Source organism: Gobio gobio (assembly GCF_949357685.1).
Source record: "Gobio gobio genome assembly, chromosome: 2".
Lineage (NCBI taxonomy): Eukaryota > Metazoa > Chordata > Actinopteri > Cypriniformes > Gobionidae > Gobio > Gobio gobio.
In genome coordinates, this window is record NC_137098.1 from 40,337,959 (window position 1) to 40,365,709 (window position 27,751).

The following is a 27,751-nucleotide window of genomic DNA, read 5'->3' on the forward strand; positions in this document are numbered from 1 at the left end:
TGAGAAGAACCATATGAAGCTCTTAAGTACCATTTTGTAAAGTCATGTAAATCAGTGATATATGCTTGAACATCCACTGTTGTCAATAACTTATAATTGAGTGATTACTAATTACCATACTCGCATATGTATTAGCATATGTGTTGAAAAAAATTTATATCACAATCATTTGCACACATCTCGATACTCAAATGGCAGTAGAAGGGGGAAAGTATGTTATTCTTTGTGAAATCAACAAGTGTTGATTTTGTTGCTTATCTAAACCTTCCTATGAAATAAAATGGCATTTTTCTAGTGATAATAAAGTTCTGTAAAATGATTTAGTAAAGTGTTTATGGTCTTCTCACCTTTTTCTTATTGGTGGGACAAATGTAGAAGTTTGTGACTATGATGGTTGTCCCAGGCATCAGGTTGAGCTTGGTGTAGGTTGACCCATAATCACTGGATCTGCATGAAAGAAAGAAGAAGAAAAAGAAAGGAATCTCCTTAATATCATCACTCTGCTTAATTACTAAGTCACACACGGAAAAATGTGATGGGATATAATTCAGATCTAGATTGAATCACATTCTCAGATTATTAGATTTATTCATAGAGCTGAGAGGCAACATAAACATATGACTCACTATTATCATAGTGTCTATTTCTGACATTCTAACACAAAATATTTTCAGTAAAATAAAAGGACATTTTTCCTTACATATACCTCGTACAATTGCTTTGAACTGCTTGGTTAAATGTTAAGATACTGTTTGTGAACATTCATAGCGTATGTCTTTTCAACTTCAAATCTGTGTTGAGATCCCATAAATATGTAAACACAACACTAGGGTTCGAAATATTCACAGCAAGCACAAAATATATAACATTTTCCAGAATGGACTGTTTTTGGCCTCTGATTGCTAAAGTGATCTCATGAGCATGTTGACAGTTTTTTTGACTGAATTGGAGTCAGCAGAATCGTCAGCAAAAAAAACAAAAAAAGTAACTTCACAACTCTGCAAAACGGCTGCACTGGGAAAGATGGTAGCGCAGTTCTGGCATTTACAAACTCACAAGAAGAGAAAAATGCCGTTCTTGTGTTTTAGCAGTACGCAACAAACTAAATGACTGCTATATGAAATGACAGAAAGAGAAAACCGGTAAACACACTCAAACTAAAACCATTTCTATCATCCTTACAATAAGAAATGAACAAGACTGCTCAATCTGATCCCGACAACAACAGCGTGAGCAGATGATGTTTCGTGTTTGGCAGGTAATGTGAGGCAAACTAGTCAGAGACTGATGTTAGTTCATGGAGAAACTATTTGAATTGCTGTAGATATGAGGAATGACAAGGCAGCATCGCAGGTGTGGAAATATTTGCAAAAATCAATCAGGCAGAGAGCTGTGGCCTAAACCAGCCTGACACTGTCAGAACAAATCATTTTCACACAACACAGGTACATGAAATGCACTTAAGAACAAGGTCAAGGTCACAGGGTTACATTTAAAGTGTCTCGAAACGATCCATTCACATATGAGCCTCTCAGTTAGGCTGAGGGAATGCATTCTGCTGCTGGCAGCTGATAGAATGTGCAAAATGCCTGATCAAAGACTATTCCTCAACACAAACATACAGCACTAAAGACTTCCCCCATAGAACTAATTAAAAAACAGAAGTGAACAGGACTCTTCTCTGGAGCTCCTGCTGAGCTCACATTTTTGTTCCTTACTTGACAGAACGGAGCAGAACAGAGTTGTTTCAGCTCGAGAGGTTTAAATGAAAGCGGGAGGGAAGGCTGGGCAGGGTGGGGGAGGTGATCATTATGCCAGGCGCCATGTTTCATCACACAGAGGTATCATGGCAGAATGAGGAACTACTAGAGGAATACACAATGATAGTGAACATGACGGGTTGTGCTTTCCAGAGAGGACATTTTAAACAACAAAACAAAACAAATTATCATTATTTTTTATTATAATAAACAAAGCAGTACATCAATAAGTGAATGATGTGAAAAGCTTGTTAAAGGGTTAGTTCACCCAAAAATTTAAATTAGCCCATGATTTACTCACCCTCAGGCCATCCTAGGTGTATTTGACATTCTTCTTTCAGACGAATACAATCGGAGTTATATAAAAAAATGTCCCGGCTAATCCAAGCATTAAAATGGCAGTAAATGGCTGCCCAAAGTACTCTACATGGCTACGGGGTTTAATAAAGGCCTTCTGAAGTTAATCGATGGGTTTTTGTTAGAAAAATATCCATATTTATAACGTTATTAAGTCAAATATCTATTCCAATGGACCACCTTCCGTATTTAACTTACGGAAAAAGCGCAACTGGCTCGACGATGACGCTGGACGTTTTGAACTGCTAGAGGCGTTACACTTTCTTCATAAGTTGAGAACGGAAGGCGGTCCGTCGGAAGCTAGATATTTGACTTGAAACTGTTTGGATAAAGTTTTAAATATGGATATTTTTCTTACGCAAACCCATCGATTAACTTCAGAAGGCCTTTATTAACTCCCCGGGGCCGTGTGGATTACTTTTATAATGGATGGATGCACTTTCTTTGGGCTGCCATTCACTCATCATTATAGTCATTATAAAGCTCGGAAGAGCCAGGACATTTTTTAATATACCTCTGATTGTATTCGTCTCAAAAGAAGAATTTCATATACACCTAGGATGGCTTGAGGGTGAGTAAATTATGGGATCATTTTCATTTTTGGGTGAACTATCCCTTTAACCCACCCACAGCATGATAAAAGACCATAGTAGAAGAAATAAAATAAAAATCTGATTTCTGAGTGTTACGGCAGCTTGTGTTTGTTATCCAAACTTGTCTAAAAATCTAAACTTTTTCTAAAATTATTAATACAGTTTCCAGTATCACTCTAACATGATAGACGTATAAGCACAAGAGAGTGTGCTTTTTATTATATTGTTGTTTAAAAATAGCTTGATTATTACCAAACGTCCTCAACATTTCATTGATTACCAAAGAAGCCATGATTGTTTGAAATCAGAATTAAATTCATAATAAATGCCACTCATTCAGAAGAGTTGAGTCTGTTAATTAGAATACGCAATCAGACAATGACGGTGTTCAGCGTTGTCTCCAAAGTGGAGTAAAACTCGGCAGAGGTCATCAGCGGAGTTGGTGGAGCGAGTGCAAGAAACAGCCAACTCATTAAGTAAATCCTCTCGTGGAGAGTAAAATGTCAGAGGCCTCAGAGGAACATTATGTAACTAATAAAGCTAATTTGGAGGATTGTGTGGCACGCTGCGCTTCGGTTGCCAAACGTTTCACTAATGATGCTAACTTAATCGGATGGCTCATTTCATGCCACTGATTAGCTGACAGGACTAATGCCGCTGGTGACGAAGGGCTGTGGATAATAAAGAAACATGGAGGGAAGAGAAGGTGGAGAATGAGGGGACAATAATCTGCTTTGAACTTAAAAATAAATCGAATTGATTTCCAATCAATTACTTTTTCCACATATAAGTATGTACTACCATTCAAAGGTTTGGGGTTTGGGGTCAGTAAGATTTTTTTTTTAATGTTTTTGAAGACATTTCTTAGGCTGACTAAGCCTGCATTTATTTGATCAAAATACAGTAAAAACAGTAATATTGTAAAATATTATTACAATTTAAAATAACTGTTTCTATTTGAATATGTTTTAAATTAAAATGTAATCTATTCCTGTGTTGGCAAAGCTGAATTTTTAGGTGATGAATAGAAAGTATAAAAGAACAGCAGCATTTGAAATAGAAATCTTTTGTAACAATTTTTAAAATTATACATGTCTTTATTGTCACTTTTGGTCAATTTAATGCATCCTTGCTGAATAATGCATCCTTGCTTTTTTTTTACTGACTCCAAACTTTTGAATAGGGTGTATAAACCCCTGAACCACCTGAACTGAAATATTCAATATTAACAGAAAATGCATTTGAGGTGCAGAATTGAAAAATATTAGGTATAAAATATCCTGATATCAACAGCATCATCAATGCTAATGAGAATAGTGTATCCTTTACAGCCCTTGGTTATGTATTAAGTCAAATTCTAAATCTCAGAATAAATCAAATTCTTGCCACAAAGGAAAGTGTCCAAGTTTGGAAATATACAGAAAACATTGTGACTTCCTGTATTCATTTGGGATCATGAGTCATGCTCCGTGCAGACATTGACTGTCACATTGAATCATGGTTCAAGTTATGAACAGCCTGTACATTTTGGAGGGAAGCGCTGAAGGAAAACGGTAAGATCAAAAAATGTACAAAAGCATTAATGCGTCGAACATAGCCTTGACTTTTCTTTTTTGCTTGTTGATGGATCTCTACTGAAAATAACCCACACTTTGACAGGCATGCTTGATTTCTGTGCTCGTGGAAAATCCTTCAGACCAATACTAGAGACACGGCATGTTAGCATTACCATCAAACATCATTTACGTGGAGGGGTGTCATAAATATTCCCTGACTGGTCTTCCAAAAACTAGACACTGGCCATGACCGTCACCTTTAATAGACTCCCTGCATTTTAAACAGGCAATTTATCTAGTCCTGGTGATCTGACAATGGCATGCTGTTTTTTATTTGTACTACAGTTTTTTGAAAAGTGAATTTTTGTTGTTTTTGTTGTTATTGTTTCAAATCGCATCTGCAGTTAAGCAAGAAATGTTTTTGAATATTTTTTTTTTCATTGTGTGAAGTCAGGACAAGTTCACCTCCTCCAGAGATCTGTAGCTAACATGAAATGTCAGATGAGAAAATGTCATTCACTGCAATATATATGGAAAAAACAAAGACATCCAGTATAATCATTCTGATGGTTAACTGTAGCAACAGTAAAGTATTGTTGTTTTTATGCTTTTAGTCAAGCCATCATGTATGCAAAGACATCTTGATTTAATACTCCAAACTGAATCAATCTCATTTGTATTGTTTGATCACTCTTGAGCATCATTCACCATCTGCAGCCCCATATTCAGTGTCCAAATTATGTACAGTATTTCCCAAAATCCTTTTGTGAAGTTGCTCAAATATGCTTATGATTAGCCTGGTACTCAAAAGTTATGTGGCCAATACAGTAAATCAAATTTCAGTGCTTTCAGTATACTTTCTAAATTTACAAATAGATCAAAGGTAAACCAATCTTACATAAATCTAAAACATTTCCCCCACATTTGAAAATCTAAAGCAGCGCAGCACAAACAGTAGAGCATGGTGCTAACAACCTCAATGTCATAGGTTTGACCTACAGGGAATGCATGAATTGATGATACAGTACGTATACCTTGAATGCAATATAAGTTAAGTGTCTGCCAAATGCATAAATGTAAATCAGTATGTTTATACATAAGGACATATGAACAAAAGAGTGAAAGCTTGAAGGAATCATTTTCATCTGCACAAATAACTGTTAATTTCCATAAAAGAAGAACATTTCTAAATGGCTAGTAAATCATCATCAGTGTAACAGAAAAATTGCACATGAATTCTGTCCATTGGATGGCAAAATTACAATTAATGTGGAATTTCGTGAACATTTACACAATCTTCAATATGTTGTATGAACTATACAACAACAACTGATTAATTACTCATTCAAGAATCCTGAATGAACAAAACATTCAATATGGTCCAACATTTTTCCTGAGTGTTTTGAGTTTTTAAATACCCCCCACACAGAATACCATTAAGAAACACAAATAAGTTAAAGTAGGTTGTGAGGAGCCAGGTAACAGCACTCAAAAGGATCCGTGAAGTGTTTACTCCAATGCTACAAGATTAAAAGGGGCTTCTGTGCCACCATTCAGATATCCTCACAATAATCTAATGATGCAGATTTCCTTTTATCCTTTATGCATTTTAGTCCTCCAGCATTTAAGAAACAAGATGCTCTGGTGCTGGATGTTGGAAACAAAGCTGACACACACACACACACACACACACACACACACACACACACACACACACACACACACACACACACACACACACACACACACACACACACACACACACACACACACACACACACACACACACACACACACACACACACACACACACACACACACACACACACAGCCTTGTAAATGCATTTAGGCCAAATTCACATTTTAATGAAATGCAAATAACACTGAAATGTAGCTCGCTGTGTTATTTATTCCAAAGCACTAAATCAAACATTAATTAATTTAATATGACATTGCTTTATGATATTCTTAACAAAAAATGAAAAAGGAAAATATTCCGTTTGAACAGTCAAACAAAGAATACAAAACAAAGTAAAACAATTGAATCCACACAACAGCCTCACAATTGGCTTCCACCTGTGAATCATTAAAATAATTTTCTGGCTAAAATCCCAACAGTTAAAGCATTCAAAGACTGAAATGAACACTAAAGAGAATACCAAATTAGTTATAAATAAACACAACAAATGCTGAAATTAGGAAAAAGTCATTTCCAAGTGTGTGAATGTCCCAGTAGGCTCTGTTGGCTCAAATGTTAGAAAGTGGAAGCGAAACCAAACCACTCAGTTTAGTAAAGGTCGTCTATCAAAATTCTCAGCACGAACAAGGAGACTTGCGAGAGAAGCCATAGAGCGGCCAAAAAGATCACTTTGAAGGTTCAGGAGCAGAGAATAGGAAAGCATGTCTGAATTTTACCAACACATATATAATTTATATAAAATAAATGCAATTGGTGCTGCTAACCCAATGCACAGGACAACGGTGACACCAGAATAAAAATATTCATGATTCTGAAGATGAAAATACAGAATTAAATATGATTGCATTCTGTCACTGACTAGATATTTAAAATAATGTAGGCCACTTTTTACTGGTAACATAAGACATTTGGCATTATCAAGACCCACAAATATTCCCCCATTGCATTATTACAGTCAACATTATATATAGTAGTATAATGTAGTAGGCTACTGACACTAAAACTCTTTTAGTGACAGAATAAACTGTGGCAGATTAATAAATGCAAGTAATCCTATTACAATGTTTCAACGGACTGTATTGATATAAACTCAAACAAATGCCCACACCTTTCACAGATACCTTTCGTTATAGTTATTAAGCCACTGATTAATGTACACCCCTCATATTATACTGCCAGGGGGCAATTAATTCTCACTAATGCCTTCTCACTTACTATTATGAAAGGCTATCATACGGCTTTTATTGCACAGAGAGCAGGAAAAGATCATCAGACTCCATAACTCAAATCTGTGACTATTTTAAGCCACATCATTTCCAGTAAAGGGATTGTTTATCATTTGGCTTTTCAGGAATCTGTGTTTTTAGATTAAATATTAGGTTAGTGCCATAAAGTTGGGCAACAGAAAATACGCTCTGTTGGTTTGTTTGTTTTTTGAAGAAAAAATGTAAATGAATAGATCACCTAAAACTGTCATTATTTAAAAACCGATTGAGGGGCAGTGAGCCAGTCCATACACTACACACACTGAGAGTTTTGAGTCTTTACTACGTGAAGAGGCCAGAAATGTAAAGTGAGCAAACCAAGAGTTTGTGCAATCACAAGGGGAAGGCTCACCTACCAAAGGTAGAGTTCATCTGAGTGGAGCCAGTGGAGGGAGAAAACAGAAGTCTAGTTGAATCCATGTTCATGAAAGTTACAATGACTCACTACGTCTGTCTTGATTAGTTCTGACATCTCTCTCAAACCACACACCCAAACCCCTCCCAAAGGGCTTTACCTCACTGCTGCTCCGTAAATAGTCTACCAACATTCAAGCTAACCAGAACGCTTCTATTGTTTACAAATAGCACAATGGATTTGTGGCAACTGTCAGCACTTCACAGTACAATACATTATTTTACTACATTTATTTTTTTAAACTAGACTACCGTTCAAAAGTTTGGAGACAGTAAGATTTTTAAACATTTTTGAAAGAAGTTTGCTGTGCTTATTTTCAGCATCTTCACTTCAGTCTTCAGTGTCACATGATCCTTCAGAAATCATTTTAATATGATTTGGTGCTCATGAAACATTTCTTATTATTATCAATATTGAAAACAGTTGTGCTGCTTATTATTATTATTGTGGAAACCATGATACTACAAGTTCCCTTTCGAAAGGGAACTCACGCTGCGTCAGCTTGACGCTACGGGGAACGCCTCCAGCGTGACTGGTGCCTGAAATCACAATGAAAAAACTTCAATCCTATTGACCGGCGACAGCCTATGATGTCATCAAGGTGCGACCAGGAAGTATATAAGGGCGCCTTGCCAGCATGACAGTATCTCTTCGTCTTCAGGGACTGTTTTGCCTGTCTTCACGTGAAACGTCTACAAGAAGGATAACAATGAAGTGTGCTGAGAACGCCACTTCTGCAGGTGTGTTTTGAATGTGTTTCTTGCGCTTTGGATACACACACACTTTGCGTTTACTGTCTGGGAGAAGAGCATGCATGAGAGGTTTGCGAACCTCTTGTGAAAGTATTTGTGAGCGTTGTCCTCTGGAAACGCTCCGCTCTCGGTGGGACCTCTTCTCGAGGGGAGAGGTTTCAGCATCTGGGAAAGACCACGCTCAAGCTGAGGCTGAGCGGCGTCTGAAATGCGCTTCCCAGATGGATCTGGCTCGTCGCTTGGAGACAGTTATGGTTCTTGAGGACGATCCAGATCGCGAGAGGCTCGAGCAGAGGATGGGTGAGTCAGTTAAAGATGCTGAAGCTTTTCAAACCATCCTGTCCCATGTACGGGAGTTGCTGGAAGTCATGGAACGCGCTGCGGGTAGACTGCAGCTGCCTTGCGGCGCGTGAGGAGAAAGGCTGAGCGTCCAAACAGTTCGGACGATCGGTTTCTCTCCGCCCATGACCTCCCAACTCCTGGGAGTCTTCCATTCTTTCCAGATCTCCATCAACAGATCTCGAGGGAATGGAAGAAACCATACTCAGCCCCGCATCTGTCGACATCGGCGAGCTAGATGTCGCTGATGTCGAGGGACTGCCTGGCTGGGTATATGTCGATGCCGCCCGTGGACGAGATGTTATGTTTATCTCGCCTCTGGGCGGCCGGCGACACTGTGGCTCCCACCCTGCCGGTCTAAACGCCTGAATGGCAGGGCGTACATGTCAGTGGGTCGCGCTGCAGCGGCTTTGCACACCACAGCTGTGTTGCAGGCGGACCTGCTGAGGGACCTCGATCAGGGGGGAGGGACCCCCTGAGGCGGTAATCGAGTCGCGCCGGACCGCGGTTTTCGCTCTCCGGGCCACCGTACAAATAGCGCCGATGCGGCGAGGGTGGCCACGGAGAGACATCTGTGGTTAAACCGTTTGGACATCAGGGAGAAGGAAAAAATCCTTTCTCCCTGATGCCCCGGTTTCGCCATCTGAACTTTTCGGCACCTCCGTAGAGGCGGTGGTGGGAAAGTTCGGAGAGGCGAAGGCGCGCTCGGCGGCATTCAGGACATGCATTCCGCTGAGGTCCGGGACCGTGCCCAGGCAGTCGGGTGTCCCCAGCCCGTCCCAGTCTGAGGGCTGGAGACGGGAATAGCGAGCCAGCGTCGCCTCTCGTGCGCCCGCCGCGGAGGACTGGGGGCGCAGGGGAGGCGGGACACCCGCGACAGGAAGAGGAAGGAAGCCGGGGCTGGTAACCGGAACCAGCGCAGGCAGCAGACTCCACCCCCCGAGGAGCGTGGAGATGAACGCTGCCTTTTTTCCCTTCCTCTGGTTTTCCCCCGGGCGCTTTTACATCAGGCCGGTGGCCTATGATGAGCAGAAAATGTAAGATTCTGCCGGCTCGCCTGGCTAGTTTGGTGAAAGCGCCCCCCTCAGGATGGCGGGCGGATACTAGCTCGATGGCTGGGTTGAAGCACCGCGAGGAGCGATTGGTAAGTCCCCCTCTATGAGGGCGAAACATTTTCAAAACTATGTTTTTCAGGACTTTTTGACCGTCACTCCCCTGAGGGGTTGCTTGGGGAAATTTTGGATCATCGAGGGATTTCGCAGGGCCTGCAGCTCCCCGTGAGTAAGCTAAGAACGATCTTCTTTGCAACATTATGTGGTTGTCTGTGAATGCCTCACTTTTGCTAGTAGAGTCTTGCTGCCTCTCCGTGTTATTTTTCCCACTATGTGGGTGTTTAATTTGCGCTCTTGCCCAAGGGCTTGTAGTGTAGAGGGCTAGCTGTGTTTTCCTAGCGTAAAAGTGGGAAGTAGCTGAAGACCGGGTACGCGCTAATGCGCGAGCTGTAGTAAGATCTGCGCCCAGCTCTGCGGGGCTTTGGGAAAAGGGGTTTCGGGGCCTCAGTGTGTTATATTAGAGGTAATAATATTTCTTTCCCGAGCCCTGAGTAGATCTAGTGCGGTATGCCGCACCACTTGGCCTAGGCTTTGTCAAGGATGGGGGCGTTCCCTTTTAATGAAGGTTGTTCGCCCCTGGCCTGTCCTTTGATATGAGAACATGGCGTGGTTTATGCATCCTTGTTTCAGCCTCCTCTTGTTACAGAGTCGTCCGGCCAAGGCCCGCCCCCTTCTCTGCGTTCTGGGGTTACGAGTAACGCAGTCGGGGTGTTGCAGCAGACAGCGACTTTGCCAGTGGTCGTGGGGCGGAGTGAAGCGTCTTTCGCTGGTTTTGCGATCAGACTTTATCTGCCATTTCCGCCTTTCAGAGCTTGGTGGCCGCCATCTTTTGGCGGCCCCCGGCCTCTTCCTGGAGGATGTTCGGCCGGTGGGTTCTATATTTTCTAAAAGAAAAGGTATTGTTTCACCCTTGCTCTGTCTCTGCTCCACCTCCTTTAGGGCTCGGGTTGAACTGAACATCGGATAAACCTCTGTGAAGGTTCTGGTTGGATGCTCCCCTGAGGCCCGAGCATTACCAATGGCTGACGCCCTCGCACTTATGGTTGGCCGCTGCATGGAAAGTAAGACAGCCGCCCCGAGGCAGGTGACGTAAGTTGTACTCCCCTCGCTTTAGAGGGTCTTTGTTTAAGCACTTTCGCTGAGTACACTGCTGTTGGCAATGTGATTAGGTCCATGTTTGTAGACGCTGCCCGAGAGACTTCGCCGTCCTAGGGGCCCTAGGACACGGCGATGCAAGTTGTCCCTAGCTGCCTCTGGGATGGAGCCAGCCCAGGTGTGGGCATAGGAGCCAGCTGGTTGTTAGTAGCCAGCCTCGGCAGTCTGGGCAGTTGGACTTCAGAACAGGTAGTAGGCATCAACCGGCCTCCCTGCAAGGAAGTCTCGACGCCGTGGCCCACGAGTGGGCCCTGGAGGCTCTTCTCCACTGGTGTCGACGTCAGCAGTAACCTCGTCAGCTACTCTCCTTGGGGATGAATTCCCAGGTGTGAACTGGATTTCCAGGCTTTGTCAGCAGCAGACAGCTGCCGCCAGCCCAGGCGCAGCAGCCAGCCTTCTTAAGGCCGCCCTGAGGGGTAGGCTCCCGGTTTGGTTTACCTTTACTCAGATGGTAGGCCCGATTGGCCTCCCTGAGGGCCTGCTGTGGTCAGCAGGCGCTGCCTGGTCTCCCCCGAGGGGGCACGACTGGCATTGAGTCCCTCGATGGCTGGTATAAGCTGCTAGTAGGCGCTGTATGGCTAGCACGAGTGCTAGTAGGTAGTAGGCCTCAACCGGCCTCCCCTAATGCAGCCGCTGGGGCGGTGACCATGAAGTGCCATGAGTAGCACATTCTGGCTTGGGCGGCTCGCTCTGCTATCAGGTGGAGGCATTGCGCCTCCCTGAAATCGTTCCCCGGTCCCCAGGTTTGGTAACGGATCGTAGCACGGGATGCTATCAGGCAAAGCTGCACGGGGCTTCCCTGTGGGATTCGCTTGGAGTAGTAGGCCCCACGTGGCCTCCTCTGAGGGCACGCTCCTGTCTCGTGGTCTCTGGATAGGTCCAGTCACTGAGCAGAGGGCTGTGATGGAGAAATGCCCGGCATTGTTGCAGATGGTAGGCCCGTTAGGCCTCCCTGATGATGCGAGTCCCTATCTTCCCTGCTACCTCGAGGGCTAGCACGACTGCGATCAGGTTTCAGGCCCGTTTGGCCTTCCTGAGGGCGAGCTCCGCTGTTGGACACGCGAGCAGTCGGCAAGGGTTACCAGGTGGAGGCTCCTCTCGGCCTCCATGGGGAACGAGTTCCCCTGGCAGGAACGCACAACTGGCTTTACGCTGACAGCTAGTGGTCACCCGCTATCAGGCGCCGGTCTCTGGCCGTTCGCGAGACCTGGAGGCGGTGTTCTTACCCTAGCACGACGAAACTTACTGCTGCTATGCGGTCCCCACGGGAGGGGACTTTCATAGTTTGCCTACTGCATGGTTACCTACCAGGCAGGCTTATGAGCTCCTCTCGAATGAGGGTCTACTATGAGCTTACGGCCGCTTGGCGCTGGTTAAGGGTTGTAGGCCCCTCGGGGCCTCCCTGGCATAATCAGCCTGTAAGGCCTCTGGCCTCCTAAGCACGTTTTAAAGTAGGTGCTTGGTAGATCCGAGGATCGAGCGGCTAAACTCCCCTCGCTAGCAAGGGTTATATAGCACTTCGCTGAGAGCTGCTCTCCGGGATAACCCGTCTCTGAGATCTGGCTAGTGGATGTCACTGCCTTTTTTGCAGCACCCTAGCGGGATGCCTCTTCGGAGGCGAGTACCAGAGGCTCTGTACTGTACAGACAGGGTTGACCGTATTACGTGTCCCATAACAGACTGGGTCACCTGGTCAGGTCTCCCTGGTGGCATTCGGTGAGAACCTCCCGAATAGTGACTGGCATAGGGTTCCCTTGTAGTTCCCTTGCCACGTTCCCTTAAAGGAACCCCTTCTAAGTCGAATGGGCTGGTTCCAGGCCTTCGAGCAGGGCCTGGGAAGGACCTCATGTGTGTGAAGGTTCCTTCTTGGGCGATAGCTTGGGCTATGACCGTAGGGAGCGCTGTCACTGACAGCCTAATGTGACCAGAAGGGGAGTGGTTCAGGCATCTCAGTAGAATTTGCTTGTCTTGACAGTTGTCACTGCCAGTGGGCATGCACTCCCGTCGGCATGGCGGCGTTGGTATATCGTTCCCCGTAGCGTCAAGCTGACGCAGCGCGAGTTCCCTTTCGAAAGGGAACGTCTCAGGTTACGAATGTAACCATTGTTCCCTGAGAACAGGGAACGAGACGCTGCGTCGCTGTGCCATGCTGCAGGGCCTGCCTGCCGAAAACAGTCCCTTCAGACGATTAGATACTGTCATGCTGGCAAGGCGCCCTTATATACTTCCTGGTCGCACCTTGATGACATCATAGGCTGTCGCCGGTCAATAGGATTGAAGTTTTTTCATTGTGATTTCAGGCACCAGTCACGCTGGAGGCGTTCCCCGTAGCGTCAAGCTGACGCAGCGTCTCGTTCCCTGTTCTCAGGGAACAATGGTTACATTCGTAACCTGAGACGTTTTTATTGTTGTCTGGTGTGTGCTGATTTTAAGAAGGCAGCTGTTTGACGAAAGGGAGCATGGTTTGTGTAACATTATCAACACATTATTAGCTGTTTGATAGCCTAGCCAAAGGCTAATCATATAAATTACCGCTATGTGTCCGACATTGCAGAGAGCGATACATAAAATACATAAATACGTTTAAATGTTACTTTGATTATCAAAGATGAATTTTAAGGGATAAAATGATTAACTGAGGGACTTTATTTATTTATGTGAAATAGAAATCCTTGATGATCATCTTAAATAATCAGTTTAAAGCATTCTTGCTGAATCAAAGTTTTAATCCTAAACATTTAAGCAGTAGTGTATACATATAGGCCTGGTTTCACAGACAGGGCTTAGATTAAGAATTAGGCTTTAGTTAAATTAGGTTATGTCACTTTCATAAACGCACTTTAGAAACAAACATTACTGATGTGTATCTTGAGACCAAAACAATGGCACTGACTTATTTTAAGATATGTCAGTGCAAGTTGCTTTCAGTTAAGCCTTGTCTGTGAAACCAGGGGATAGAGTAAAGAAAAAGTAAAATAATTATTATTTCCTGGACAACAAAGATTTAGGCCATATTTTAGTGAGGGAGTACAAAATGACCAAGTTGTGTCTTTAACTACAGGTTTTGTGCTTTCCTTATCACGCAGGCTATTTTGTCCTAACAGCAAAGCTGAATCAGAGGGAAGAATGGCTCAGCAGTCAAGCCTTTAGGGATGATCTGTTTGGTTTGATTTTAGAAAAATACGTATATACTGTATAATTTCAAAGACTCAGTGTTGCAAGGGGGCCTGGTCAGCTGCCAGCGTGAGGCTGGGAACACAGAGATAATTCTGACTTGTGCAACCATTTAACAATTTGGTTAGATACAGACACAACCAAAGCAAGTCACATAAACTTTCTGAAACACAAATCATGCTACACTCGAGAAAAAATAGTGTTTCCAAAAGGGTGTTAAAAAAAAAAAAAAGGAAGCCTTTTGGCTTTCCAAAAAAACCTTTCAGTGAAAAGTTCTAAAAAGAACCATATTTTATTATATGTAAAGAACATTCTTTTAATAATCTTTTTGCCCTTTTAAATAACCTTTTGCACAAAGAAAAGGTTCCATGGATGTTAAAGGTTCTTTTTGGAACCACATATGGCAATAAGAAACCTTAATTTTTTAAGAATGTATGACTTCAAATATTCTGTAGAAACACCCTCAGGCACACACACACATATACACAAAGGGAAAACCCCTCATTTACACCCTCAGAAACACAGACAGAGTCTTGTGCCTGGGAGTACTGGGCAGCAGTGCTGTAATTGGGAGCATTTATCTAAATGACATCCTCATGAGGACCACTGGGACCAGGCTGAGAATTCAGCACACCAGTGACATATTTTATGTCTACTCTCTTTCTCTCACATCTTCTCACTGCACTTTTTATTCCTGCATTAGATATAAATATGTCAGGAAGCACAATTTTTTTGTGAAAATTCTAGCAACAAAACAACAAATCAGTAAAATACTGCATGGTTTAAAGGCCATTATTCAGTTTTTTGGTAGCACTTTACAATAAGGTTTCATACGTTAACATTAGTTAACTACATTAGTTAACATGAACTAACAATAAACAATACATCTGCTGCGGTTATTAATCTTAGTTAATGTTAATTTCAACATTTACTAATACATTATTAAAGTCAAATGTTGTGTTTGTTAACATTAGTTAATGCACTGTAAACTAACATGAACAAACAATGAACAGCTGGATTTTTATTAACTGATATTAACGAAGATTAATAAATACTGTAACAAATGTATTGCTCGACGTTAGTTCATGTTAGTTAATACATGAACTAAAGTTAACAAATGAGACCTTATTGTAAAGTGTTACCAGTTTTTCATACTTACAATAAACTGACTGAACCTTAAGTAATACATGTATGCAGATAGTATTATAGTGTTTTATATTTATTTTGTAAGTGAAGTATATAATATATAGTAATAATACAATTTATAAAATCACTCTGGCTTCACCTAATACAAACATCAAACGTAAGCGAAACTTTACAATAACATGATATATTAATTTATGGTCAGTAATAGGTAAGATTGAGCTTTTTTTTTACATTACAGAGATATTGGTCAATAAAGCATAAATATTTAAAAGCCTACTTCAGTGAATAAAAGGCTCACCAGCATGGGGCAAAAGGCACACAGAATTGATACAAATACTAGCTAAACAAATTCGTTTTTAATAATGTCTAAGTTAATACTTGTTCAAAACAATCACTTTAGCAAATAAATACAATTATTCATTTTTGTCCAATATATATGCTGTCATTAAAATATGTTATGATGGTTTCATTATAAATATGGTGATTATCTCTAAGGTGGACACCCAATTTAATATATGATATTTACCATCTGAATCTAACCATGTCATATCTACAAATGGAAAAGTCAGCAAGACATTTATTATCATTTTAATTATTGTTCCTTTTGCCCCAACAGCAGGGGCGTCTTTTACCCCAAATACCATACTTTTACATATTCTTCCGTTATTGAAAAACAGTTGCCTTAAATACCTAGAACAAAACTGAAAATCATTCAAAAGGTTTTAAAAAAATATATATTATTTTAGCGATTCGTATTTGCTACTTAAATCTACCACTTTTTTTTTAAACATCAAATATTAGATCAAATTAGCACAGAATCACATCAAGGATGAGCTAACTTTCCACATGCATCTTTTACCCTGGGATGCCTTTCACCCCATTGTACCCTACTCTAAAAGTGTTTGCCTTCTGAGCAGTGCTTTAATGCTCACTTATACATGGATCAATCAATTCATTGTCCATCAAAAAACATTAACTAATTGCGTAAATGAAAACAAATGGGACAGCTTGTTAGTGGAGTACTGTATTTGTTCTCTTTATTATCTTTATATCACATTATATCTCCTTAATATGCTATTGGTCTGTCAGGTAAACTCTTGTTCTGTGATACAACATAATTCTTCTATTATCAGCTCCCATATAACCTTTAACATCACCTACTGCACAATCGCTCTCCATCCGACTAAATCTCTGTTTCCCTTATCTTAGAGAGGCTACTTGACCTTTGACCGCTGATGGAGGATCTAAAAGACAATTTGTGTGCTACTAGGTTGAAGGGTCAGTTCGCAAGGGAAAACTCCCCATCAGGGCATCACTGGACAGCTAGGAACCAATCGTTCAAATAAAGGAGACATGACAGGTTCAGCGACAGATGGGAAAGCAGTTAACAGCAAGTCAAAGCTTTCGTGACAAACAGAGAGTGTTTCGGTTTGGCGGACGCTTTGAAGGCAAGAGATATTTTATACTAACTGTGAGTGTTTGATTGTGTCCTTTGTTTATTTCCCCAGTAATTGTTTAGGAGGAAGTACTCTGACACAAATCTCTGTGTTTGCCTGAGGAATCCACAATGTATCATCCGTAACACTCCTCACAATTTATCTAATCTGAGAGGAAAGCACAAACACCTAATGGGAACTAAGCTTAAGGAGCTCTGTTTCAAACAAGCTATGATGGAAACAAACAGAGCAAAAAATAAACCGGCTCAAATAAATGGCTCATAAATATATTGTAATCTTAAAGCTTTTCCAATGGGATCAACATAGAAATATGAGTTCACAAATACAGTATCTAGAAATACAATGAAATACATCTGGTACCTCTCTGCCCTCTTTCCAAGGTATTAAAGACATTTTTGATAGCAAACATGACAGGTAACCGTATAATCATCCATATAACTATTTTATCTCCACTGCCTCTGACATTTTGATGCTGAATAAATTTGTTGAGTGTAATGCTGATTGACTGATGAACTGAAATGACATGGTCTTCATATCTTCCCTGTTATATCACCACATGCATCCACTGAACGCCCAAGAAATGTGCCCTTTGAAACAGCCCAGCAGCTTCTTGTAGCCGTCCATTAGCTACCGAACATTATGGCATCCATTAACATTTAACAGTGCTGCCCATTTTGAAAACGGAGATTGCTGAAAGCATAGTTGGACTGAAAACCTCATTCTGTCACAAGCTTGTCTTTCATAAGTGTGAAATTTATTGGGTGTGATTTAAAAAGGCTGCTCATTTATGTAATTGCATTAAAAGCACACTTGCTTTTATACTGGACTCATAATGTCTAAATTTGCCGACAGCTGGCGCTTCTGGGCTGAGTATGCGAAAGAGATAAAACAGTTTTTGGCCCATCATCAAACGTGCCATCATTTGATGTGAGCTCATATTTGTGGTAACACCATACACTAACAAAGCAAAGGACAACTGGATATTGGACTGAAATAACCAAAATTAACATTATTACTCCGATAAGACACACTGGTATCAGCGTGGAAAGAGACAGACACTTGCTGAAGACTGACTATAATGTAACACATTCATCGTACACAAGGCACAAATACACCCAATTAGGAGCATCTCTGTCTCTGTATCTCTCTCTCTCTCTCTCTTACACTCACACACACCCACACAAATACACACACACACATCATACAATCCTGAAGACGATAAACAATCCAATTAAGGGCCATAGAGGGCATCTTTACAAGGTCTCTCTCTTTGCGTGTATGTGAGTGTGTGTGTGTTATTTCTGACAGAGCCCACATGTGACCAGACATTGCACATTGTCAACAGGCTGTTAGTTCAGAGACAAGTACATCTGTTCATCCCCTAGGGACTCTTGTCAAAATTTCACATTAGCTAAGCAGACACACATACAAACAAACAAACAAACAAACACACACACGTTTACTTAGCTATTTAAATGAGGGCATACTCGTAGTCCAGACAGCTATTGATGTGTTCATCACCCAGAACTAAACCAAATCTGAAGAAAACCCATTCAAAGATGTCAGATGTCATTCATATATGACAAAACGAGATTAAAGAATTAAAGAAAGGGTGCTCTTTTGCAGCATTGCTCTCTCATTTTTCTCACATATGGTGCTAAAAACCCACAAAAATAGGAATAAATACATGCTTCTAAGCATTAATGAAATTTAATCAGATACAAATCTGAAGCCTCATTGAGGTAATCAATGTATTTGTGATCGGGGGTTAGCGGGTATAAGACACTTGACAACTTGTCTGAGAGGGGCTTTTGAGAACCATTTACACATCTCCATCTAATTGAACAAATCTCTCTCTCGCCGTGTGAGGTAGTACAAGAGACAGGTAATCTAATCAGCAGTCCACTTAGCATAATTGAAATACATAGCCCTTGACTAGGAGAGAGGTGTAATCTATTTCACTTTCGTCATTATTTGATCCATCCTCAAAAGAACTGTTTTATCCTGAAATGCAACACATCAAGAGATTCATGGCTTCTTTGATTCGTACTGATCTGAAACAAAGTAAACACTAAAGGAAAAAACTTAACACTGAACTAAGTAAGGCTTTGACTTACATCCTGTGCAGTGACAACAGATCTAGTGTAAGTAGATACTTCGTACAGCTATATGATTTATATCTGTAGATGTAATATACTTAAATGTTTTTCTTTTTAACTTAACCACCATTTAAGTTAAATACCATTAAGTGCACATAACATGGTAACATTCCTCACTTTGACTGAAAAAAGCCTCCAGAAAATCATTTGCTAGGTGCAAATATTGCCCCTTAATAAAAAAGGTTCTGACATGGTGGTTCAGTAAGTAGGTCAGTTGTTAATTTAGAAACAACTGTGATGAATTCAGAGTTCTTGAATCTTTTAGACTGATTCATTAAAAGAAACGGGCTTATACGAATCATTAATTTGTGATTCAGACTACACGCTTTATGTATGTATCTGTTTTATTTTAGCCAAACCTGCCTTTTTAACTCACATGTACTGTCACTATGTCTCCAAAAATGACCTCTATAATACCCACAAGAGATATTTGTAGACTTCAGCTCCACTTGACGTACAGTACTGCATGTGTGGTGTGTGTGTGTGTGTGAATCTGATCTCTAGGGGTCTCTGTTAGCTAGCAGTCAAAGCAAAGCAAGGCATCCATTAGAACTCACACACACACATTTAGGTGTCAGGTTGGATTAGGTTTAGCCTAGGGGTGACAGGAAGGTCACACACTCACACTCACACATGCAATTTCATGTTTTATGGGGACTTTTCATAGTCATAAGGATTGTTATAGGCTACTGAACAAACTGTATCCCTTAAAATCACAGAAAACTTTAGTAGCCTTTTTTACATTTTCAAAAAACACCACTTATGATTTATAAGCTGTTTTGCTCATGGGGACCAAATAAATGTCCCCACATAAGGACAAGGATTTTGGATATTGCCATCTTTGTGGGGACATTTTGTCCCTATAACCAGGACCACACACACACATTAGTTTCACTATATTAGCGAGGAGATCTCATAGACGTAATGGTTTTTATACAGTAGTGATAATACTTGCTTAACCCTCTCACAAACCAGTAAATATCAGTAGAAACATACAGACAATGTCATCATTACACATAAAGCCTGTTTTTATATATTAAAAAAAGGTTCAGCCACAGTCAGATGGCAAAAGACATAACAGAAGGGGAAATATGATTATCTCACTTTATCTGTAAGATTACAGATTTTACTTGCTGCTAAAGTTACTTTATGTTTATATGCTGTTTATGGATATGTTACACATAGACTTCTATTCGCAGTTATTTTATTCATACTATTTATCATTTTAGGACTAAACAAAAGAGAGAAAAAAAGTGCCTGTCTAAAGATTGCATGGTGCAATGACAGGGTGGAAGGATGTTTAAATGGTACTGTACTACATAGTGATAAAACACTTAGGCACCATTAACAGTAGGTCTTGTAAGACCTGTTGCTTCTAAGGACTTGCCAGTAAACTCTAGTTGAATCAATCGGTTGTAAATTGCATTACCGGCAGAAATCTAAAACATTCCTAAAAGTTGACTTTAATATAAACATAAATATGATGTGTCAAGTCACCCGTTTACACAGCAGAAGTTCATTAAGTTCCCTTTCTTCTGTTCCTGTCCACTTGAGCAGTGTTTTGGAAACGTAGCAGATGCTTCTTAAACTGTATGCCACAGTACCCTTGGGAAATCAGGTCAGATTTGATCAATCTCAAAGCACAGCACATGGTGAGCCAGGATCAGCAAGTAGAAAGGGAAGTTCATGTGTGACCTGATTAAATAAAAGTGAACAGAGAACAGACGTCTTCTCTCTGACACTCTGATTGATGCAACATGCACAAGAAAAGGTCAGATTAGCCTGAAACATTGGTAGGGAAAGATTATTGATGGTACAAATCCCAAAATATTTTTGCATATGTGTGTGTATGATATCAATGAGTTTGACTTGATGGATATGAATAACTGCTGGGTAGATGTACATTTGCATCTGTTGTTATAGCTTTAAAGAGATAGTTCACACAACAATTAAAATCCTGTCATCCTTTACTCAAGATGTATGACTTTCTTCTTCTGTAGAACATAGAAGAACATACAGTGGAAGACAATGATCATTAAAACTGTTTGGTTGCCAGCATTCTTCAAAACATCCTCTTTTGTGTTGTAATGCAGGTTTGGAACAACATCAGAAATTAGTGGATTTTTTTTTGGCAGAACTATTCCTTTAAGTTGAATTATATTATTGTATATTTATTCACAGCAAGTTACTTCACACTCACTGACATAAATTAGTTTGTGCAGAATGCCTACAGATATTAAAGTGTTGTGAATGCTATGGTGGAGTTATGTGGAATGGAATGTTATCAACAAAAATCAGATTCATTACAATTATTGGTGTGGCCAATAAAAGGTCACACAAATCCTGGTTATGACAAGCTTTAAAATTATACATCTGTTTCTGTAAGAGTTGTTCTAATAAATTGTTCAGAAAAAAAAAATTCAGGAAATTAATCAACTGTTTTAAAGAGTAATACTTTGAAGAACAGAAGTTTCACAGAAAAAGCTGTTGATGGGAAGCAGGTCTGCGGGCAGACTTTCCTGCGTTTCAGTGATATGGATTTAAAAATGGTTATATGTGTTAATCCTAGCTGAAAACACTACACTTATATTGGTAGCTAAAAGCATAAATTCAAATAAGTCACAATATTTAATAAACTAACAGGCCAGAGGATGTGTACATGTGTGGGTGTTCTGGTGAACACAGATTCTGTGTGGGCCTGATGGGAAGGAAAGAATAATTACAGAATAATATGAATGAGGATGATGCTTTATTTATCACTGATCCCCATCAGTCTTGATGGTGATGTTTGTAGATCAGATGCTGGGTTCTCATGTATTAATATACCACACAAACAGAGAGTTAGATTGCTGTTTGCCTCGCAGAGATGAAATCTAACAAAACCCCAGGGCCAGACGGCATGAGGGATAATTTATGGAAAAGTCCATTCATTTCCTGTCACTGAAATTGCATTCTCCTATAGTTCCCAGTTTACTAATTTCAGGATGTTCGAGTGTTCGAGATTTTACTACATTATTAACTGTTGGAATAGAAACAAGTTTTGCATTTCTGTTTTGGGGTTTGTTTTGTTTTACATTTTTAAATTGATTTAATGTCAAAAGTATGACAAAATATGTGGACTATGTCTTTCCACTAGGCCAGAAATCAATTGTACCAATGCCATTATAACTGAACACAGGCTAGATATAAAGGAGACAAACCGCACACGGAAAAATAAATGGCTGAAATTACAATGTCAATACGCCACTTGAAGGAACGCAAAAACAGCCAGTCACATTAGCTACAATCATTGCCTGCATTTTCTTGTTTCATCACAGATCAACACATAAAAGAAGACAAATATGTGTCTTGTGGGAATTCCCTAAGAGCCTAATAAGGGCCATTAAGAAAGACGTGTTTACAAAGGCTATATCTCTTTTACGAAGTGATACGAGCTATTGGGTAGAGAGTTTACGGCTGGTCCCCCTCTACTTCTCTAATGATTCTCATCCAAATTTCTTACTGTTTTCATGAATTCCCAATTCAATAACTCCATGGTTTATAAGCAAAAGCCATAAGCCATATTTCTCTCTTTAATATGACACCTCCTACTTAAGCTACCCAAATATCATATTCCCTACACAGCAGCGGGAGCTCCGGTTGGCACATATCCAGTCTCTCGTCTTCAGCTCCTCTCTCTCTCTCACCTACTATTTCTCTGGCTTAACATGACATGTATTGATTTATGTTTAACACAACTCATTGTAATTGGCACTTTAAATAATTTCAATTAAGTTTTCAACACATTCTCTATGAGTTTAGGCTTAATGAGAAGTATGAAATGCTGCCAAAGTCAGCAACATTCAGCAAACAGTGGAGAGACAAATTCAATAAGTGGCAGGATAAAATTTGTCTTTATTAGATTTTAGTTTATAAACATTACATCACTAAAATTTTAAACAAATAAAACCTGCTGTTATAATTTCTTCTATGCAAGATTCATCACCATTACTCCACTCCAGGAAAATTCTGTCACTATTATCATAACAGCGTTTTTGTCCATTTTGGAGCTTGCTGTGGCCTTATATGGAAAAGAGAAGCATAAAATGTCTTAGAAATGTTTTTTGTTTGTTGTTTTCAATGAGAGTAAAAAACATACGGGTCTGGAATGATGTGAGGGCTATTAAATAATTACATAATTTTCATTTTTAGGTGAACTAATCCTTTCAGTACTAAAATACAAATAAAATAAAACGGGGATTACAGAAATGACAGCAAATTACAGAACGGTAAAATGGGCCAGTCTTACAGCATGGCACTGGACTCACAGCATACCTGAGCATACACTATGATGGTGAGTAATGCCATCAGTCACACTCTGAGCCAGCAGGTATCAATTACTCAATTAAATATTTCCTCACCAGGATGCAGTGGTCAACAGCAACACACCGACCTCCTCCCAGCACCCAGCAGGACCCAACAAAGCTATCTGCTAAGAGGATTAGCCCTATGGCAGTGTGCGGTCTGTTTGCTGAGTGTGCCCATACAGTGTGTCTGGAAATTATGATTAAATATAGAATCACATGGACAGAGGCCTCTTCTTTGGATGTTATAAATATTTTCCTAATAATAAGAGGATAACACGTTTGATGCTGTGGGTGTAGAACACAGACTGGCCCTGTGAAATGCATACTGAATATGCCACAGCCATCTGTGAATTCTTAGGTTTATTTATAGCAATGCATGTAATGTGTACCAAGTAAGGAATAATTGACGACAGGGCCATTGAATTACTTGGATTGGCTGTTATCCCCCACGTATTTTTCAAACAATTAATCAAACAATCAAAATCAAGCATTCAACATCCCATAGTATATAGCTATTGGATAATAATTATAAGAAGAAGAAGAAGAAGAAGAAGAAGAAGAAAGTTCACCTCAAAATCATAATTTACTCAAGATAAAAAAAAAAAAAACCTTTTTTGTCTATTAAATGAAAGTCAGTGAGGTTCAAAACAACATTGGAACCCAATGACTTTAATTTTATGGACACAAACAAATCAAAATATCTTCTGTTTTTCACAGAAGAAAGTTATATCAGGTTTGGAAAGACAGTGGGGACAGTATATGATGACAACATTTTTGGGTGATCTATCCCTTTAAGTAACAAATTAGCCAAAGCCTTATTAATGTCACATCCAAGACTGTCCCGGACTCCAGTTCTCATGACGTGTGTGGTGCAACGTGTGTGGTGCAGCAGACTCCTGACCCGCCAAGGCCGCCAGAGACTCCTGACCCGCCAAGGCCGACCACGGCTCCTGACCCGCCATGGCCGCCTGACGTCCTAGTCCTGCCCTGGAGACCACCGTACCCGTCTGCACCTCCCCCGCACCTGCGTGTAGGTCTCCAGGGCGACCACCACCCCTCCCCGGTGTTACATCTTAGGCGCGAGGACGCGCCTACCGGGAGGGGGAGGTAATGTCACATCCACACCTGTCCCGGACTCCAGTTCCCATGATCCTCCCTGTCTCACACCTGATTGCACTTCCTCATCATCTCTCCCGATCTCCCCGGATTCCCTGCACCTGTTTGTCATCATCCACACTCCTATATATTGAACTCACTCCCAGCACTGCCTGTCTGTTCTTAATGTTATTCTGATCATTACGTTTACTAGTGTTCGGTGTTCGTGTATTGTTGTGTTAATAAATCCATCATTGTGGAAGCTCCGAATCTTCTCATCCCTGCTGCACCACACACGTTCGTTAAAGGGTAACTAAATTAAAGGGTAACTAAACCCTAAACCAACTTTAGTTTTTTTAGTTAATCATCTGCAAGACTGGGGCTTTATTAGTGCTGTTCATTGATTCGAGTAAATGTTTTGACATTTGGGTATAAAGTAGCCTGGATGCCAGCCGAATTTAGCCCCGCCCACAAAATGTTTTGCTCGGGCAATTCGGTCTGGACTCGCTCCATAGAGGAGGAATTATGCCCGAACAGAAACTGTTCGGACCAATGAAATTGTCAGGGCGGGCTTTAGACGATGATAGACAGATGATCAACAGTAACGTAATCATCCACGTCATCGAAGGCTCTTGGGTTGAATTTGCTCTTATCCTAAACGGAGAACTTGTTCGTATATGCGTTCACCTTTACTATTTCTCTCAGAAACGATGATCGTGTTGGTAAGTACTCTGTGTATCCTTAAATTATTTTATTACTGCCAAAGATCGTTTACACTCATGTTTTTCTTGTAACGTTACTTAATCATGCGTGCGTGCAGACAGGGTTTCCAAGTGTTTTTGCAATGTCGCGCACAATTGCTACTCAAAACGTTTGGTTGGCAAAATATGTTATTTTGGCAAGGTTGCCTGCTAAAATTCGCATTCCTGGGTTTATATAATCACATAATTGGGGTCGCTTCAACCCGCGGACATGGAGAAAAACACGGACTTGGTAACAGTGCAGTTGAGTTCTGTTGACATTTGACAACTAACGTTACGCGTCGCTCCGTTGCTCTGATTGGTTGTGGGTCTATCCAATTGAGGTCTTTCCTGGCTCGGTTGAAACACGCCCCATAATCAAAGCTCAATGGAGCGGTACCAGACTCAAATTCTGACTAGAATTGAGTATGGCCACGCCAGGCTAGGTATAAAGTGTTTTAATTCTACAATATATGGTGTAAAAACGTCTGAGTGCTGCCCTCTTAAGGTTGAACGGTGGCTACTGCAGTTGAATTTTCCTATTGGACATTGTTGGTCATCATGACATATGTTGGTTCTTCCAACGTCTCACTACCTACGCCCCTGGCACGAGCTTACCACGCCCTAAGAAATGTTTTCCCGCATTGATTACATCGGCTTCGCTCCAGTATGAACTCTCATGTTACATGAAGTAGAAACATTATGAATGAAACTTAGGCTACTTGACACTTGCTATCAACATTCTAATGAAGTGTACAGATACTTTTCCTACATGAGATGTGCTTTCAAACCTTTTTTCCAGTCTATGTTTCAAAACCTGACACGCAAGTTGTTGCCGTGGTAACAAACAACAATACCGTAACGTGCTAACTTTTATTTGAGGAAATCTGTTTATAATAAGCTATTAGGTTTGAACTTATTGGTCCTGCACTGCCTATTGATTCAGTTCATTTGAATGAAAATACATTGCATGTATCTGATCTATTTTTAGTGGCATTCAGTATAAGGATTTGACTGTTCATAGATTAGGTCAATGGTTCTCTCTTGCACTGCTGCTTCGCTAGCATCGTCGGCATGGGGAGTTAAGACCGCAGTTTGAGCCAGCGGCTTGAATTTATGAGGCTTTGGCCCTGTGTCTACAGACAATTCACCCTCCTCCACTTCAGTTGAACGTGCGGGAGAAAAGTACTCTACTTCGAATGACCGCTCTGTTGCAAAGCTTCTGGAGTCACTCCAGTTACTCTCCATCTTTGCGAGTCTGACAGCTGTCAATCAATCCGTCACTGCGTGTCTCAGGTGCACGCCCCCCCCGCCCAGCCCTGCCCTTGGTTCGCCCCCTCTGTCTCCGCTGGGCTCTGCCCACTTTTCAAACATTTTTCAAATATTGCCAGTGGGTGGAGTTAGGCTCTGACCTGGGGTTGAGTTACCCTTTAATGATCTAAAAATAAACATTATAATGAAATGCTGCCGTTTTAATCTTCATTAGGTAACTTTTTGTTATAGAAATCTGTCACTGATATTTTTGCACACATTGCTGTTTTGAAGTACTTGGATACATTTTGAGCGGAAAGGACACTACCGTTGAGTCACTACCCAAAATACTAGAATACCAGAAATCAGAAACCAGAAACCAAAATACCAGAAAAACAACTGCAAAAAGTTTTCTGAAAGTTCATTTTGTTTTTGTCTACAAAGCATAAATATCTTACATTCAATTATAATCTCCCACGTCTTATCAGTCATGATTATATTAAAATAATCACTTCAAATAAAGCAAGTCATTAACAACGCAATAAAACGAGCATGGGAGACAGATACAGTTAATCTATTCTCTCCCTCACATGCCATTACAGCTCAGTACAATTGAATCATCTTACAGTTTAAGGACTAATTAACTTAATATGCCCACATGTGTTACAACATTAACCACATTATGCCTGTTATGCTGAAGTGGAAGCCTGATTGTTTTCTGGATGGGTAACTCAGTAATCATGTGGTCTGTCTTTCACTTGGTTCTCAGGTGCCTAAATTGTTTGTGATGCTGGAATTCAGTGCCTGAACCTGTCCGTCTGTGAGTTATTCACAAAGAAAGTCAAGGTCTCCTTGGGTCTGTATTCATGTCTTCATTGGTTTGCTTTGCCACACACACCCAGACAAGCTGAATCATCAGGAAGCAGCACGCAGCGCTTGATAAGACCAGCTAAACCAATTCCTGAGGTCTAGGGGACATACAGCAGGCTGCAGAATTGACAATAAAGTTCTATGAAAATATGTGCCCAGAAATAAAAAAAAACCTTTTGAAAGTTTTACATGCAACATCTCTTCAGTTTCCTTCTACCTATATTGTACTTTGTGCATCTCCCTAAACAGCATTCAGGAGTAATGAAAGCATTTTTAATGAATTTGTGCCTTGTTGGCGTTCATTCATGGTTTGGTCAATCTGATTTCCATGTTAGGCCCCAAACTGACTGTCTGTTGTTCAGAGTGCCAGCACACTCACAACAACCAGTTAGCGAGAGAACAGCACACTTGGCACTCTCCAGGACTTCCTATATACTTAAGAACTTCCGCAGGACTGTTCATTCCCCTGCTACCCCTTCCATAATGTGAAGTGTGTGTGGGATAGTGGGG

At 40.8% G+C, this 27,751-nt stretch overlaps 1 protein-coding gene across 2 annotated transcripts in view; it reads right to left on the bottom strand.

Moving 5' to 3' along the window:
- The window catches only part of sorcs2 (sortilin-related VPS10 domain containing receptor 2), a 219,534-nt gene that overhangs the window by 106,398 nt on the left and 85,385 nt on the right, over nucleotides 1-27,751 (bottom strand). For both annotated transcript variants that reach the window (XM_079839013.1, XM_079839014.1), the window contains exon 3: nucleotides 348-447. In XM_079839013.1, coding sequence (XP_079695139.1) covers nucleotides 348-447 — 100 coding nt within the window. The remainder of the gene's footprint in view (nucleotides 1-347; nucleotides 448-27,751) is intronic.